The 19,321-nt window shown below is 37.3% G+C and overlaps 1 protein-coding gene across 1 annotated transcript in view; it reads left to right on the forward strand.

The window, feature by feature from the left end:
* ANTXR2 (ANTXR cell adhesion molecule 2) overlaps positions 1-19,321 on the forward strand; it is a 153,476-nt gene that overhangs the window by 41,480 nt on the left and 92,675 nt on the right. The window contains exons 8-10 of the mRNA XM_025998217.2: positions 4,959-5,019; positions 6,909-7,007; positions 9,023-9,092. Of these exons, the coding sequence (XP_025854002.1) occupies positions 4,959-5,019; positions 6,909-7,007; positions 9,023-9,092 (230 nt within the window). The remainder of the gene's footprint in view (positions 1-4,958; positions 5,020-6,908; positions 7,008-9,022; positions 9,093-19,321) is intronic.

Below are 19,321 nucleotides of genomic sequence, written 5' to 3' on the forward strand. Positions count from 1 at the left end.
CTTGTAAACAGCAAATAGATGGGTCCTGCTTTTTTATCCAGTCTGAAATCCTGCGCCTTTTGATGGGGTCATTAAGCCCGTTCACCTTCAGAGTTACTATTGAAAGATATGAGTTTAGTGTCATCATGATATCTATTCAGTCCCTGTTTTTTTGGATTGTTCCACTGGACTTCTTCTTAAAGGGGAATTTTGAGAGTCCCCCTTAAAATTTCTTGCAGAGCTGTTTTGGAGGTCACATATTCTTTCAGTTCCTGCCTGTCTTGGAAGCTCTTTATCTCTCCTTCCATTCTGAATGAGAGCCTTGCTTGATAATGTATTCTTGGTTGCATGTTTTTCTCACTTAGGACCCTGAATAGATCCTGCCAGCCCTTCCTGACCTGCCAGGTCTCTGTGGAGAGGTCTGCTGTTACCCTAATACTCCTCCCCATAAAAGTCAGGGATTTCTTGTCTCTTGCTGCTTTAAGGATCTTCTCTTTATCTTTGGAATTTGCAAGCCTTAAGTATTAAATGTAGAGGTGTTGAATGATTTTTATTGATTTTAGGGGGTGGGATCTCTCTATTTCCTGGATCTGGAGGCCTGTTTCCCTTCCCAGATTAGGAAAGTTTTCAGCTAGGATTTGTTCAAATACATATTCTGGCCCTCTGTCCCTTTCGGCGCCTTCGGTAACCCCAGTTAAACGTAGGTTTTTCTTCCTCAGGCTGTCGTTTATTTCCCTTAATCTATCCTCGTGGTCTTTTGTTTGTCTCTTTTTTCCTCAGTTTCCCTCTTTGCCATCAACTTGTCTTGTCAACTTGTCTATGTCACTCACTCGTTCTTCCAGCTCGTTAACCCTCGTCGTTAGGACTTCTAGTTTGGATTGCATCTCATTCAATTGATTTTTAATTTCTGCCTGATTGGATCTAAATTCTGAAGTCATGAAGTCTCTTGAGTCCTTTATGCTTTTTTCTAGAGCCACCAGTAGCTGTATAATAGTGCTTCTGAATTGGCTTTCTGACATTGAATTGTAATCCAGATTTTGTAACTCTGTGGGAGAGAGGACAGTTTCTGATTCTTTCTTTTGAGGTGAGGTTTTCCTTCTAGTCATTTTGCTCAGTGCAGAGTGGCCCAAAACAAGTTGTATTGGGAAAAGGAGAAAAAGAGAGGAGAGAAAGAAGGAAAGAAAAGAGAAAAAGAAAAAAGGAAGAAAAAAAGAAGAAAAAGAAAGAAAGGAAAAAAAAAGGGTGGGGGAAGTAAACAAATCAAAAAGCAAAACAAAACAAAACAAAACAAAAAGAAAACCATGGCGGAGTATCTTCTGATTCTGTATACTGTGAGTCCCTTGACTTCTCCTGGAACTGGTCCGTCTAGCTGGTTCTGGGGGAGGGGCCTGCTGGGCTGATTTTCAGGTGTTATCACTTGTGAGAGCTGCTCTCCCCCTGCCTGGTGCAGGGCTCAGTGGGGGTTGTTCACCCCGTGAGGCCCCAGGAGGAACAACCCCAGTGGCGGGGCGGCAGCTCTGCAGCCCTGAAGTCAGCCCCTGCAGTAGCTCCAGGGCTCTCCGTCTGCAGGGCCTGGAGGCTCCGGGGCGGGGCCGCTGATCTGCTCAGCTCAGGGCAGGAGCGTCCTTGCTGTCCTGGGCCCTCCTGGCCTCTGCCTGTCCCGGGGGGGGGGAGGCCGGATTCTGGGCTGTGTCCCGGCGCCCTGTGCTACGGGTCTGCGCTGGTGGATTCGTGCTCCGGCCCCGCAGCCCCCTCCGTGAGCCGCCCCTGAGCCCCTCCGAGCTGCTCCGGGTCCCGCCGTGCGCGCTGCAGCCCTTAGGGTGCTCGGCGCATCTCCCGGGGCGCAGGTGCCTGTTAGTGTCCCCGGGAGCCCGAGGGCATCCCCGCCCTCCTGGGTCCTGCTCCACCTCCCTGCGACGCCCTTTCTGCCTGGGAAGGTTGGTGCAGCTCCTGCTCCTCCGGGACGGGGCTCTCCTGTCCTGGGGACACTCGCCCCGGCCTCAGCCGGGCTCCTCGCGGGGCCCCTCCCCCGTGGAGGCCTTTTGTGTCTTTAATTCTTCCCCCCCTCTCCCCCCCGTCTTCCTACCTTGATAGAAGCTCGAACTCTTCTCACTGTAGCATTCCAGCTGGTCTCTCTTTAAATCTCAGGCCAAATTCGTAGATTTTCAGGATAATTTGAAGGTTATCTAGGTAATTTGGTGGGGACAGGTGACTTGGGGACCCTACTCTTCCGCCGTCTTGCCCCTCCCTCCTGAATTTATCTTTAAAATCAAAATACCTTACATGGAGTAAATAAGGTCTGGCTTCAGAAATGGATACCAACAATAGTCCTTAAAAGTGTCTGTTCTTGGGATCCCTGGGTGGCGCAGTGGTTTGGCGCCTGCCTTTGGCCCAGGGCGCGATCCTGGAGACCCGGGATCGAATCCCACGTCGGGCTCCCGGTGCATGGAGCCTGCTTCTCCCTCTGCCTGCGTCTCTGCTTCTCTCTCTCTCTCTCTCTCTCTGTGACTATCATAAATAAATAAATAAAAATAAAAAAAAATTTTTAAAAACGTTTTTATTCTCCAGTTGTAAGGAGAGCCTGTAAGAATTGACCATTTGATCTTACTGTTGGAACTATCATTTTATTTTTTGATTTTAATTAATTACTTATTTATTTTTAGGGAGGTGGTTAGGAGGGGAAAAGTGCCAGAGAGAGCTAGAAAATCTTAAGCATGCTCCGTGCCCAGTGTGGAGCCCAACGTGGGGCTCAATCTCACCGCCCTGAGAGCATGACCGGAGCCAAAATCACGAATGGGATGCTTAACTGACTGAGCCACGCAGGCACCCCTGGCACTATCATTTTAAAACTATTCAATGGATTACATCAAATTAAAAGAGGAAATCAAGATATACACTTTTGTCTTAAATATTTTGAGATCTGATTTGATTATGGTCAATACTGGTAGGATAGAGAAAAACAACACAATTTTAGAAGTTTTACACAGATCATTCTGAGTTGTATGTTCTTTGACATGGCCTTTGGAAAATCTTGTGATTTCTTCGTTTACCTTCTTCTAAGGAATCTTTAAAGAACAGTTGCAATTTCCAATGGATTCAGTCTTTAAACCTCTGATAATTTTTCTTGATGCTTGAAACATTTCTCTGTAATGTTGCTAGAGGTGTGCCTAAAATAACTAATAAAGAAAGTGTGAACCGAAAAATGTTTTTTCATAGGAGCATCCTTAATGGGATCTGTTTTTAAGTAAATTTCTTCAGACTTGCTGGCAAGTAAAGTAGATTTGGAGGCTTTGTGTTTTCCTTTGACCCTCCATTTGTGTGGCCCACTGTTCTCCTTTTATCTCACATTGGCCAAAGCCAAGGTTATAATGCTCCATTTTTGTTAGTTGGAACCTTTTGGCTCCATATTCCTTTAGCAAAACTTTTCCATTCTGTTCCCTTCAGAGTCTTGTTACCTGTGTAGTGTTAAAATATTTAAGGATATTACTGATTTAAGATACTTCCCTTCTTAGACGTGTGTTACCCTTTCACAGTGGCCCTCAATTCTTTCCCCAACTTAAAAAATAAAGGATTTTATTTATTTATTCATGAGAGAGAGAGAGAGAGAGAGAGAGAGAGAGAGGCAGAGACATAGAGGAGAAGCAGGCTCCATCCAGGGACCCTGATGTGGAACTTAATCCTGGGACCCTGGGATCACACCCTGGGCCGAAGGCAGATGCTCACCACTGAGCTGCCCAGGAGTCCATCTTTTTCCAAATTCTTAATTGAACCACAGTACGCATTGATCAGAGGAGTGAGTGTTGGTTATAGGAGATAAAATAGTAGACCAAGAGGAGGTCTTTGGGTACTGAAAGTTCTTTGGGTGACTGTGGAGTCTGTCTCTTTGGTCATTTCTGAGTTTAAATTTCTCAGATACAAAATTTTACTGTATCTGTTTCCCTATCACTATAGCTTCAATTGCTTTGTGAAAAGTGGATTCACTGGGAAATGATCTTAAAAAGTACCAATGATTTCCTGCCTCAGTGATGCATATTCAGCAACAAAGATTCCCAGCTGACAATTTACCCTTCTACTGTTATTCAAGAAAGCACAGAAAGCATTTCTGTTTCCTTCCTTCCTGTTCTAGTTCTGAGCAGGAGATGCTAGAGCCCACTGTACATCATCTGTCTTCAACTCTGTCAAGAAAGGAATGCTGTTCAGAGATCATCTGGAATTTGTCTGAATTTGATAATGTAGTGCAGAGCAGTTCTAAAAATAAAGATGGGATTGTTGTGTCCATTGGGAGCAGCTGATTTCATCACTGTTGTTTTTCACTTGTAGCCTGTGCCTTGTAGGGTGGTTTCTGTTTCTTGGAACAAGCTAAGAAGAGCCATTCTGTTTCTGGAATGCTGGAGTACGGGGTCTGTTTTTAAGGATAATATTTGGCTCATACAAGGAGCCTGTGTTCCCCAAGTGTAACGTTTGGTGCCTACAAGGAGGATTAGCATCTGTGGGAATTGAGGCTGAGAAATCGAATAGAAGTGCCACGGTCAAATAAAGAAGTGTTTATTTATTGATAGTGTATTGAACCTCTTTGTAAAAAACATATTAAGTTCGCATAATTGAACAGGAGATCCAATTTGCTGTCTTGCTTTTGCCTGATAGGGAAGGTCAGCATTAGGTTTTATGGCTTCCAAGAAAGTTCAGTTATTTTTGCATTCAAGGCTACCAGACTTTGAGGTAACATCTCCTTTATCTGTGCTTATCTGTATTTAATAATCAAACAAGGATTCCTACAGAATATAGTCTTGGGATATATACTGAAAGACAACATAGAAATTTCCTAAGACCTTGGTAGCTGTATATACGATAGTTAAAAGATTTTCTCTGCCATCTATTGAAGTTAAGGGAAGGACCTTATGATTATTAGCAATCTTATAACTCACTTTACATATTAGAATTTCATTCTCTATCTTGGTCTTCTTTTTTTTCCTTTTTAGATACTAGCTCAGTCATGCACTGAAATCCTGGAATTGCGGCCTTCAAGTGTCTGTGTGGGGGGTAAGTGGTTAGAATTTAAAAATACCGTGTAAGAAATTGTATTTTTTCCCCCTAGTTAAATTATATGATTTGAAACTCATGTTGGAAAGAGAATAACAAAATTAACTTTTTTGGCATCCTTTTCTGTAAGAATTTTTAAATAATTCCTTGAAATATTTCTATTTTAAATTCAAATTTTTTAAGATTGGAGTGTTATTTTAAATAATGAACATATTGTGTGACAGGCTTTTAGAATTTTCTGTATATTTAGTTCATGTTTGAGACCTTTCCTATGACAAGTAAAATAAAATATGAAATTTTTTCTTTTATCTAATTATATAAACAGTCGTGTATCTGTAGACTTTGAGCTCTGTGCTTTGATGACCCGGCCAAAGTACAGTCCCTCTGGCCTGGGGCACATGAAGAAGTGATGTATGGGTGGATGGCAGGAAAGAAGTAGGTGGCTTCATTAGCAGGTGCCAAGAACAGACTCAGGTTTTAGCACTTTGAAGCCATCCTTACCCAAAGAGAGTGCGATTCTGTTTCTTGTTCAAGTCTGACCTGGAGTTCATTTTAATCTAGAAAAGGAAAAATATTGGGTCTAGTGGAAGAGGAAATGGGCTGTGTAATTTCCCACAGAGCCTCCCAACCTCTGGGTATGGTCTGAAGTTCTGTATCTTTTAGAATTCCTGTTTAATGGGCTTTGAGATGTTTAAGAGGAATAGCGCATTTGGACATCCCAGAGCATCCCTCTGCTTTCATAATTTTACCTCATCTTCATAACAACACTATTTGACAGTTTTATAATCCCTGATTCATAGATGACAGAATTGGGGCAGAGAGGTTCAGTCCTTGTTTTACTAATTGTCCCATTTGACTCTTGTCTGTGGGCTCTAAAGCCATGTTCTTTTCACTGAGTCACATTTTAAGTTTTACCTGCACTTTAAATAAAATTCCTTTTATAACCTGCTTCATGAGGAGAGGCAAAATGATAGTTTCTTCCACAATAAATTACTATAAATATGTTAGATTCTGATAGATAAGCAATTGTTTGAGAAGATTGAGAGTTAATCACTGTTAAAATAGTTAATATATCATCTTATAGCTAAATAGCAAACATTTAAATGCCAATAAAGATATTTGATCAGTTAGCTTGTTTTCCTAGCATTTTATTTTACTCTCTAACATGTAGTGACTGCTCCTTTTATATAGAGTCCTGAGCGGTAAGTTGAATAAACTTCCTTTAGTGACAGGCCATAGACTATGAATAGTCCCAAATGCATGACTTCTGGTGAGTTATAAATATGTATGCAACAGAAAATGAAACTGGGATTAGCAATGTCAAGAAACTGTTAAAGAACTCTATAGGGAGTTTCAGAGAATAAAGAAAATACAACACATGACAGTTCTAAGAAAGAAATGAGTAAGTAATTTTCTTTACATTCCCATACCTTAATACCTGAGAGTAGAGAAGAACAAAGAAGCTTCTTTCCTGCTGATATTTTCCCAAGGATAGAATTTGGGGAAGTTTCTTTCTCTCTCTTTCTTTCTTTTTCTTCCTTTCTTTTTCTGGGGACAGAAATAAGGGGAGGGTAAGTTTCTGTGGTATGTGGGAATGACTGTTAGGCTTCAATTCAAGTATCTTGGTTACTACCAGAAAACATTTTGTTTAAAAAATAAAATAATGCCTTTTTATATGGCAATAGATGATATCTTCCCTGAATTTCCCTAGAGGGCCCAAGATAGAGAGTTGGAAATAAAGCAATGTCTTCATTGTTACTAGTAGGCTGAATGCTATGAAGAAATTCATTCTGTGCACCTTGACACTTTCAAGTTCTCTCTCTCTCTCTCTCTCTCTCTCTCTCTTTTTACAGCAGGGATTAAAATGTTATTTCTCTTTTTACTTCTAGATGAATTTCAAATTGTTTTGACTGGAAGAGGATTCAACTTGGGCAGTCGAAATGGGAGTGTTCTCTGTACCTACACTGTAAATGAAACCTACACAAAGAGTAGGTTCCCCAAGTGTTTCCTCCCCAAGTGTTCAAGTGTTTCTTCCTTTTTTTTCAATTGAAATCGACCATGCTATATTTTTAATCAAAGGAGAAAGAAATGAAGTCCAGTGGTAGTACAAATAGTAATAATATTTTTGTTATGTAATGATTACAACCTTTGTTTATAACTTAAGAAATGCTGAACCCTATCCTAAGAAGCCTCATTTTACAAATAATGGTTCCAATTATCTGTAAGAGTAAAATAATTTGTCCATGGCAATATAGCCAGGAAAGGGCCAACCTGAAAGTTGAACCCAGTTTTCCTGACTATACTCTGTGTGGGCACATCAACTGCTTGATTTAATTGCTTCTTTCTCTAGATTTATTTATTATTACTCTTGCCTAAAAATCTAACTCTCTTGGACTATTCTACTACTTGTTGCTTTATTTTATTCTCACTCATTTTCTTTATCTAATTTCCCAATAACTTGCCAATCAGCTCCTGGACATAAGCTTTTTGTCTTACAGATATTTTATATATTTTATATATTTAGATATTTCACATATTTTGATCTTCAATGCCTGCTCAGCACTGTTTATTGATAGTTACCATATTTATGTAATTATGTTTTATTTTTCCTAATGTGTCTTTCAAAAAAGCAGGTGAATATAATGTTTTAATCTTCATTCTGAGAAAAACTCCTTAAATAGATCTTAATATTCTGAGCATTTTGGATCTCTTTTAAGACATTTTTCTTCATCAATGATTGTAGTGGCTTCTAAAATTTTAATCTGTAATGCAGATGCTATAACTCTGTGAACTCTGGTAGAATTATTTTTTGAAAGATTCATGTACAATTTTGCTGTTTTCCTGATGGTACTAAATACTCCAATAGCGCAGCTTTGCCTATGTACACAGCAACTGTTCAGTGTGTATTTGTTGAATTAACGTGGTGAGGATCTCAGCATGGTAAATGTCATAATTAATTCTTCTCTTTCCTGTTAGGATCATCATTTTGGTAAGGCAAGACAATAATATTTGTAACAAACTCTTCATAGTAGATTCCACAATTGAAGAGGACAAAATAATTTTATTTTTATTCACTAGTCATCTGAATCTAAGAGTTAGCTTTATGAGACTCCCTCTGAGTACATATTTGATTATAGTGTGAACATATTTTTTCCTTCACTACATAAGATTAAGTTTATTAAAGTAAATCCCCAAACAAATAAGTGGAGTCAGATTGTATTTTCATCCCTTACATTCTAGGATTATCCATTTGGTTATGGAACTTTTCTGAATATTTAAAGTCCAAATTTTTTCTAATTTATTATTAAAATAGGATAATTTAAGCATCTAGTTTTATTTATTTATTTATTTATTTATTTATTTATTTATTTAACATACCACTATCTTATTAAACTCTTGAAATAAATTCATTCTCCTTTGGATATTCATCTATTCTCCATTATTTTTTATTTTTTTAATTTTGTTTATTCATGAGAGACACATAGAGAGAGAGAGAGAGAGAGAGAGAGAGGCAGAGACACAGGCAGAGGGAGAACCAGGCTCTCCATGCAGGGAGCCCGATGCGGGACTCGATCCCAGGACTCCAGGATCGCGCCCTGGGCCAATGGCAGGTGCTAAACTGCTGAGCCACCCAGGCTGCCCTCTGCATTATTTTAAGTTCTGCTTTTAAAATATATATCATTTATCCTTCAAACACTAAGATGTTTGAAAAATGGAGGTGGAAAAGATGATAATTTTATAGTATCTACAAATATCCATGAATTTATTCTAATAAAATATCATAACTCTAACTTACCAATGTTGCATATCAATGAGACATATGATCTCTATTTTTTCATTTTCTTTTCCTTCTCTTTTTAGTTGAAAGTCTATTTAGTTCTTCATGGTAATATATCTAATGTTCCACTGTTGAACCCTGATTACCATTATGTTTTTCATACTGTTGATAAAACTGTGAGATACGTAAAGTTCTATATTAATTCAGTTGCGTTTTATTTTCTAGGTGTGAATCCAGTAAGTGTGGAGCTGAATTCTATGCTTTGTCCTGCACCTGCCCTGAATAAAGTTGGAGAGTAAGCACTTCATTAACTTTTTGAAAACATGTTAGCTGTATAAATTATTAGGAAATGATGACAAATATACATTGATTATATACTACCTCTTTTTTTTGATGTACAAAATGAACATGAAAATAGAAAGCTCAAGGCAAACCACTCTGGTTAGTACTTTATTTATAATATGCTTTTAGTAGGTTGAAAATGCTAAAGTCTGCTTTATCTGGTTTCTTAAATATTGATTAAAAGGCCCTATAAATATTTATCTGGAGGGGTATGAGAACTATTGCTAGAGCCTTTAAATATTCAGAGCTACAGTCATTATTTCGAACTTGAGAGTATTACATTTACACATACACATTTACACACACACACACACACACACACACACACTCACACGAGTTCCAAAGTGAGATTTTGACTAATTACTATGGTAGTTAAATATCAAGATAAAAGAAGAAAAGGAACATGGCTCAGTAAGGCATACCTTGGACTAGGAAATATTTGTGCTTTAATTTGTATCCAGGTCTTGTTAAGGTCTATTTTTTCATGTTTGTTAGTCTGGCAATAAACCATAATGATAGCTGGTTAAAATCAGGGATGTTTAGTTTGGATGAAGAGCTTTTGTTTAAATCACCTAAACACCGATAATTTCACTAGTCATTTAGTATTTCCATTTGTGATTTTCTTTTTACCCTATTATGAGGGAAATGATTGCAGACAGTTCAGATGTTCCCTAGTCCAACAGTAATGATTACAATATGTTTAGGATAATAAATAAGTTACAGGATTACTTTATATTGATCACACATATCCAAGAAAATATACAGAGTTTATTAGCTTCTCCTAGTTTTTCTGTTTCTGTCCTTGGCAGGAATGGTTTTGTTAAGATAATTCATTTATGTCACCCCCTCCACTTAAAATCCTTGATAATGGGTTCCCTATTCCCCTCAGAGTGAAAATCTAAATATTGCAGTGTTCTACGAGGTTCTGTAGGATCTGGCCCCCCTTACTACATCTTCCTTTTGCCCTTTCTGTTATGGTCACACTGATCTCTCTGCTGTTCTTTACAACTTTGGCACTTTTACACTTGTTCCCTATGCTTGAAATGCTTTGCTCCTCATTCACTCTCACTTTCTTCAGGCCTTGTTCAAATGTCACCTTGGGAAACCCTTCCTGATCACCCTATTTAATTGGTACAGTCTTCTCCCTCTGAAGTTTGGCACTCCCTCTTCCGTTTTCATGGTTAATTTTTTTCTCCCAAGCATTTATTTGTTTGTTCTTATATCTCTTTTCCTTCTAGGATAAATTTTGTTTTGTTTCTTGCTCTGTCTGTAACACCTAACACAATACTTGACACACAACAGAGTCATAAATGTTTGTTAGATGAGAAGATGTCTGCATTTTTCTCAAATATTTTGAATTACTAGTTATATAAGAAGCAAAAAGAGTACCTGTGATTGCTGGGGGGTCAGGGGCTTATATCAGGTAGGAGATAAATGACCAGAATCTTACTGGGGTGCATGTCATTTAAGAGAAAAGGAAACTATCTTGGCTTTTTAATTACAGTGATTGGTTAAGGAAGACAGTTTACTTTCTTCTCCAAAGTAGTTATAAAATGCAGTATGCCTGTTCTGTCCCAGACACTGAATTTGTTTTGCCTTTCGACACTCTCATTTTGAAGAGGCTACTCTAGAAACTACTGATATTCTTCAGTGATTTGTAGATTGGCTAAATAGGCAGGAGGCATGATTTTAAAAAATCATATAGAACATAATAAATATGAGACATGAGAAGTTGTCATTGGTTTGGCTTTTGATGTTAATATTTCACCTACAAGCAAGCTGAGGATTTTGAGGGAAGGAGATCTGTCTAAAATAATAATTTTTGCCCTTCCTTCCTTCCTTTCTTTTTTCTTTCTTTCTTTCTTTCTTTCTTTCTTTCTTTCTTTCTTTCTCTTCTTTCCTTTCTTTTTTCTTTCTTTCTTTCTTTCTTTCTTTCTTTCTTTCTCTTTCTTTCTTTCTTTCTTTCTTTCTTTCTTTCTTTCTTTCTTCTTTCTCTCTTCTTTCTTTCTTTCTTTCTTTCTTTCTTTCTTTCTTTCTTTCTTTCTCTTTCTTCTCTTTAATTTTCTTTCTTTCTTTTTGGTATCAAGGACATGATACCACTGAGGCAAAGCATGAGAAGGTTTTATTTGTTAATGTATTGGGCATTACAATGATTGGGGACATCATTATTGTTCTTCTAAGTATGTTGTGAGTAATTTGGACCTTTCCTTTGCCTTGACTTTTATTCAGATACTTTTGTAGGTGATGAGCTCTCTTATGAGCTTGGATTAAAATCAACACAACGGAAACAGTTTAGCCTTGTAAGGTGACTGATGCTTAATATGTTTGCCTAATTAGCTTTTGGCTAAGAATTCAAGCCCATTAAGTAGCTAGTTAGTCTAGGTTTCAAACAAACACATCTGGCCCAACAATGAATGAAGGTTTTTCCTGTGTGAGGGTGACAGATGTGGTGATGGTTCCCCCTGTTCTCTCACTTAAATAATTAACAACACCCCAGTGAAGTAACCCTAGATAGACAGCCTCAAAGCCAGATGCATAGTCTCAGAGCTGGATCCGTGGACATATGCCTCATCTCATTAGCCTGCTCTATCAGTTCCTTTCTCTTCTTTATGTTACTTCCTGAATTCCATTGTGTTTGAGGATTATTCTTTTAAAAACCTAAAGGTTCCTGAATTTATTTTTAAGATTTTATTTATTTATTCATGAGACACAGAGAGAGAGAGAGAGAGAGAGAGAGAGAGAGAGAGGCAGAGACACAGGCAGAGGGAGAAGCAGGCTCCATGCAGGGAGCCCGATGTGGGACTTGATCCCGGGACTCCAGGATTACGCCCTGGGCTGAAGGCAGGCGCTCAAACGCTGAGCCACCCAGGTGTCCCAGGTTCCTGAATTTTAATTTGTAAGAAGGTTAATGTGAAATTGCTTTACTTGGAGATGGGCAGCTAGGACAATAGATTTGCATTTGGAAATTGATCTTGTGGAGTGAACGAAGATTAAAGCTATCTGGGTAGATCTTATCCAGGTATATCATTGGTTAGCATTGTTGAAATGGGTCTTTGAAATACTTTCTTTAAGAGAGATCTCTGTTTATCAAATTTCTTTATTTAATGTAGATTTCCAGGTTGAGATGGATTTTTTTTTTTAAGGATTTTATGTATTTATTTGAGAGAGAGAGATCAGGAGAGAGAGAGGGAGAGGGAGAGAGCATGAGCAGGGGAGAGGGAGAGGAAGGGGCAGAGGGGGAAGGGATAAGCAGACTCCCTGCTGAACTGGGGGCACAGGTGGAGGCAGAGGCAGAGTCAGGGTTCCATCCCAGGACCCTGGGATCATGACCTGAGCCAAAGGAAGAAGTTTCACCAACTGAGCTATCCAGGCACCACTAAGGTAGATGGATTCTTAGTACTTAAACAGGAGGAATGCAAAGGTGGTAGTAATGAGGTCATTCTTTTGTATTTCTTTTGTTGGATGCAATTTAATTTTAAAATGTCATATGATTAAACATATTATCTTATCAAGAAAAATCTATAGATAGTTTGGGAGTTTATTTCCACCAGTGGCTCATTTGTACCGACATGTCTTAAGTTTGAATAGGAAGGACTCTGAAGTTCTTCACCTCCTTACTTGGCAGGGCATTTACCTCATGGTGTGATGTGCAGGTGTCACCAGTGCTTGCAGTACAGGCTCATCCTCTGACCCCTGTTTAGTGAGACATCAACAATAGCACAGCTGCTCTGCAATAGTTGAGATCTCAAACCTGTAATTTGGCAAGAAGAACAGAGCAAATTGGGTAAATATACATAAACACATTGTGAAGGAAGAAAAACAGAACAGAATGAACCAGAGCCTTATCCTACAGCTTGTTTGATAGAGATGATTTAAGGAGGCATATGGTATAGTTAAATGTGCTTTCAAAAACATTGGCCAGAGTCTTCTGGCAAATATGAAATAAATATCTAAATCAGATGAAACTGATAGTATTAGTTCTCCTAAAAGGCAATGTGGGAAGAACTTGACAGAGTGTTTTGAGTAAGAAGTGGTGGGACATTAGTATATGTGGAAAATTTTAAGCATGTGATATTGAAGGGTCATTCAAATGAATGGTGTGGCAGACTTGGGGTTAGAGCCTGACTTGGTAACAGAATCTTTTTATTTTCTTTTTCAACGTTGTTATTTTTTTCAATACAACTATTTTGCCTGGAATGAAATCTATTCATTCTGCTTCTCTTTCTTGGTTTGACAAATTCTGCTGTTAGCACAAATGAACACTTCTTTTCAAAAATATACCTATGTATGTATGTATATACAATCTCTAATAACATTGTTTTAGTAGCAGGTGATATAATAATCCCTTATTCTCTCTTCTGTTCCTTATGAGGAATGAGACTTGATTTATTTATTTTTACCATGGATACTAGGACATTAGTTATATCTTTACTTTGAATGTAAACATAAAAATCTTGTGAGAGATCTAATCTAATCTAAACCTTTGCAAGGTTGAGTTTCTTTATTTCTCAACCCCTCACCCCAATGGTAGAACATTTGTCTCTTCTTTCACATGATGTATTGCTTTCTAATTATACCTATAAATGTGATCAGTTCACCTAATCTGTATTGCATCTCTATCCCAAGTATTAGATTTGGTTCTGAAAATTGTCTTTTAAGAGGAACAACAGTCAATTTGGGCACATCGAAGGATGGCTCACAAGATGTTGCCTAGAATGGAAATATTAAATAGAGCATAATTTGAAATACTGAAAAATATATGATTCAAGGGTGACACATCAGCTGTCTGCAAACATTAGCTCTGTCATCTGAAAGACAGATTTGATTTATTCTTTATTGCTCCCAGGAAAGGAGAAGGAAAGGAGAAGGAAAGGAGAAGGAAAGAGTGGAAGGTAAAGGGAAGCACATTTCAGCTCAATGTAAAGAAGATCTTTCTAACAACTAGAATTATTTAGAGAGTGTTTTGGTAACCAGAAGTGTTCAAAGAGGAATAGATAAACGATGAGACAGAGGATATCCTTAAATATGTATTTAAATTCTCTTATATACTGCTTCTAAGTGTTATATTATCAATTTTTTTGATATTACTAAGGCATTTGACATTTTTGATGAAAAGCACTAAAAATCGAGTGATCATTTCAAAGTATATTTTTATTATTTTATTATAATAGGCAAAAACAGTTAAAGGGAGTTATTTTTGGTGTAATACTGAAAAAATTTGATGTGTAGCACATCTCTGAAGATGGCTTTTTTTCCCTTTTGAAATCTAGCAGTCATGTTTCACATATATTAGTTTACACATATATTGAAATATCTAAAAAAGAAGTTATTTTAATTCAAGAATCCTTTAACTTTAAAGAAAGTATCCTTAGACAAAACATTAATTTACATATATGCTCATCACTAGAAGTGAAATCTGTAAACTGTTTGTAAATATAAAGACCTATTTTTTCAACACATAATCTTTATTATGGACAAAAGTAACTTTTAAAAAGCTCTGCAGAGTATTTAATAGTAGCACTCAATTTCAAAATACCGTAAGTCACTGAAATTCTAATAACTTAGACATAGTTGCCAGCTGAATTTTCAGTATGTGCAAATTGGAGGTAAATTATTTATTACTTCTAGCAAATGTCTTTCACAATTTTATTTAATTTTCTCAACTTTTTAATGGATCATAAAATGGCAATCTTTGATTGGATACACATAAAGTCAGTAGTAAATGAATACCTTGCAAATACATTACTGTGGATCTAAATGTCAACCATATTTCATGGTGTATGAAATTTCTTAGTTCAAAGTAGCTCTGACATATGGCCCTGAACTAGTTTGTTTGGGAACTCCCCTACATCTTTAAACATTAAATAAACTCACTGTGACCATTAGGACTTACTGAATTTTATTTACTTACTTATATATCACAATACTATTTAATAATTTTTCATGTGGAACGAATTTAGTTTTATCACTGTTGAGTACCAACTGACATTAAAATGCACTTCAAACAATTTTTTTGTTATGGTAATTTGTTTAAGTTTTTTCTATCCCTCTACTTTTTTTTTTTCTTAAGTGAACTCTAGGCCCAAATTGGGGCTCGAACTTATGACTCTGAGATCAGGAGTCAGTGCAATATGAACTGAGCTAGCCAGGCATGCCTACCCTTCTACTCTAGAAAAATATTCTAAGGTTGGAACAAAGAGCGGATTAAGATATTTGTAAGCCATTCTAAGCAATGTAGAACCAATTTACAGAAAAGGATGTTGGAAGTTGTCAGTTCTCAGCCTTTTTTACCCTGATCACCCCTGCATTATGCACCGTGGGCCAGTCCTGTCTCAGAAGTTCTCCCTTTGTCTTTCAGGACTTTATACTTTCACCTCTTTGGCTGCACCTTCTCAGATGTCACTGCAGGCTCCTCTTCTTAGAGTCCGTTAACTCAGTTATCATTATGCATCTTCTCTAAGGCTTTCTTTTCGTGATGATGAGCTCCAAATCTCCAGACAGGATCTTTTCCTTAGCTCTCAACCCATGATCTAAAAGTCCACCATCCAAAAACAACAACAACAACAACAACAACAACAACAACAACAACAACAGTCCACCATCCACGTGTCTGCTGGGATTTTTAATGGGTACATTCAACCTGAAATTCCCAAGTACAACTTATACTCCTTCTCCTGTGTTTTCTATGCAACCCACCTCACAATAAGACAGGAATTTTGATCATCTTTAATGATTTCTTTCCTCCTCCTCTTACATATCCAATAAATATCTGATCATTTTTATTCTGACTCCTTAATATCTCCCAGTTTTCATTTTCACACCACCCTTATTGCCACTATTTCAGTTCAGTCTGACTTTGGTTCTTATTTGAAATACACCAAGATATTCATATTTGGTCTTTCTACTGTTGAATTTACTCTTCCAATCCATGCTCTATCCTGTAAAAAGAATATTTGTAAAACGCATAGTTTAAGAACTGTTAAGACTAATTCCAAATGTTTAAAAGATGGCATCCTGGGTTTTTCATGATCCTTCTCTACTCTCTTTTCCAGCCTCAGGCCACATATTCTCAGTTTCACACTCTGTGTTACTGCCATGTTGAATGGTTTTTAGTTCCTTGACTGCTTTGTGCCTTTCTTACCTTCCAGCCAGTCAAATAGCACTCCTTCCTCTTGGATCCCTTTCTAATCCCAGTTCCTCATTTTTGAGTGTGACTTGTTTTGGCCCCATTTCTTACAGTCTCAGAAATCTTAATTTACCAGTCAATTGTACAGTGTTGTTTCTCTTGCAAATCATATTTTTGTTTTAGAAAGGGATTAGATCTTTTCATGAGGGTGAGAACAGTTTTATCAGTTTTATTTTAAATGGAATGCTTTGAAAAGAATGTCACTAATGCCATGCCATTTAAAGTATTTTTTAGATTGAGTTTTAAAGTCAATGGGGATTATTGGTTCTCTTTATATATAAACACTGTACCAAGCTGTGCAGATCTTTTCAAACATACATTTTTGAAGTTTTATTTTCAGAGATTGCACATTTGAAAACCAGTCTTTTTTCCATAATGTTTCCTTTATTTGAACAATTCTCAGAGGGCCAATTCAAACATACCCACATATAAGCTTCTTTAAGAAAATAGAATAAATTGGCTTCTTGGTGTTAGCTCAGTGAGCTGGCAAAGTGCCAATGTATTTGTATTTGCTTTCTTCAAATACTCTTGGTTCCTGCCACTGTCCCTAAATTGTCAAATTTGGGAGGGATTTTTAAAAATTCCACAATCATTTGAAGAAATGTATCAATAAAACCTACTTTGAGGACTTTACAAAAAAAAAAAAAAAAAAAAAAAAAAAGTGACTTGAGTGACTTCCTGCAGGAAAGGAAACCTTGGTTGATGTGCCTGTGGCAAAGCCAAACCAGCCACACCTAAGCAGGAGGGGAGAGGCAGAGGGAGAAGGAGAGGTAGACTTGCTGCTGAGCAGGGAGCCCCATTTGGGGCTGGATCCCAGGACCCTGAGACCATGACCTGAGCTGAAAGCAGACTCTTAACTGACTGAGCCACCCAGATGCCCCCTCTCTATAATTTTTATATTACAGTGAGTAGAAGTTTGTTAAGCCAAGAAGCATTAGGTAATGATTTTATTGCTGCTGTATATTCTTCTGTGTTATCTGTATTATTTTTTCAGCTTGGGTCTAAGAGATTTTATATAAAAAGTGTCTTGTTATTCTAAATAATCTGTTAGAAAAATAGGTGTTACAATAATGTGAGAATACCTGCTGTGTTCTAGCCACTAAGTTGGCTATTTTATGCTTATTATTTTATCAAGCTCTCCTCCCCCAAATAACTCTGACATAGGTAAAATTATTCCCATTTTACAGATTGAGGAATGGAAGATTGAAAGTGCAGTGACTAGGCTTCGAACCCAGAATTCCTAATTCCTCAACTCCTGGCCTAGATCTTTCCCCTTTTATAATTTTAATTGATTCTGAGGATAAATAAAAATGAACTCTACCCTCACTTCTCACTTCTGTATGGAATTAAGTAAAACTAGCATGGACTTTCATACATTTTTATCCATAGTAAAGTCTCTATAACTGAGAGTGTGGGTTTTACTGTTAGTAATACACTAACCAGAAGTAGGAGTTATGTAGGAATGAGAAATCTGTAGATACTAACAAAACTGACATGAAATATGATGGAAAACATTACATACATGTGTTGGAGTTTTAGGGTAATGAAAGATCAGGGTATTAGTTTTGGGTTAGAGGGTGGGGTGGCTTTATCAATCTGTGTGCCAGCAAAGGAGCAGCATAACTTTGGGCAAATGGTATCATTCATGGCAGTGCCCGTATCATACCAATAATTTCAAAAATGTTTTTCTAAAGGAATGAAAGGTTTAAAAGCAGAAGTAACTTTAATAGTGTATTTTTCATGTTAGCTTAGCATTTAACGAATGCCCTCCTAGTTAACCATGAGCAATATATGAATATAACAAAAATCTGGAGGAACGTCACTCAGTTCTTGCCAATGAGAGAAATTTAAATGTAAGACTGTAATGTATTTATCAAGGATTAAGGAATTATGGGGTAGAAATAAAAGCACTTTGACTACAGAGTCAGAGAAGTTCAATGTTTGGGCAAGTTACCTTCATAAGCTTGGGTTTCTTCACTTGGAAAGTAGAAAAAAATGCTGCTGTCCAGCACAGTGGGTCTCTTGAAGGTTAAATGAAAAGATGAACGCAGTGTGCCTGGCTCATAGTAGGGACCTGATAAATGCCGTCACGGTCAGTGCTGTTGTTGATGCCCATGCTCTCTCTCAAGAAGGTGAAGATAATATTGTTTCAGTTGAGGACACATGTCCAAAGAATCATCAGATGACTTTCCATATCTGTGGAGATTCAACTCTGTTTTATGTGACACTAGCTACATCATACTGGGCTGAGATTTAGGGATAGTGCACAGTTGTTTTGATTGCCTACAAGATCTTGTCAGGAAAGAGTGAATTTGTTGTAAGATACATCTTCTGTTCTTATTCCACTTAGATAAGCATTCGTTTTTTTTTTCCTTTTTTTTCAGTCTGGAAGCATTAATATTTTTAATGTTTCCTTCATTAATTAGAGAAAAGGCTTATTTCTGGTGAATTCTAAGTGCCAGATTTTAAACAACTTCAGTCTATATATACTGAACCCATGAAAGCTGAATCAGTAAGATTACTTGCAGCAATCATACATTATTGTGAATCAGATCATCTTCCCCCAAACTAAAACCATGCCTACCATGTCATATGCTTTCTGGTACATGTTTTAAAAATAGAGGAATTGGAAACCAGGAGAGATTATTTTTGGATTCAACTATGCTTTGTCTTCAAAAAAAATAAAACAAAACAAGGGACTCAGTTCTGCAGAATAAGCAAATTGGGTTAAAGTTTTCTTTCTTGAATAAACCACTTGGCATTCTGTAGTGAACTAGTTCAAAAGTTCAAACAAGTTGATGTAAACATCTTAAGTTCTCATTTGTTTCTGGATATAGCTAAACTTGTTTTTAACATTTTGGAGGGAATAATTTACAAGAAATATTTTTAATAGGAGTATTTGTGAGTTTTGAAGAAGAGTTCAACTCCAAGTTTGCTAGGAGTATCTTTCATGGTGGCTCTGTCCTGTATGAATCCAAACTACATATCACATTGAG

This window comes from Vulpes vulpes, unplaced genomic scaffold (genome assembly GCF_048418805.1).
Source record: "Vulpes vulpes isolate BD-2025 unplaced genomic scaffold, VulVul3 u000000899, whole genome shotgun sequence".
Classification (NCBI taxonomy): Eukaryota; Metazoa; Chordata; class Mammalia; order Carnivora; family Canidae; genus Vulpes; species Vulpes vulpes.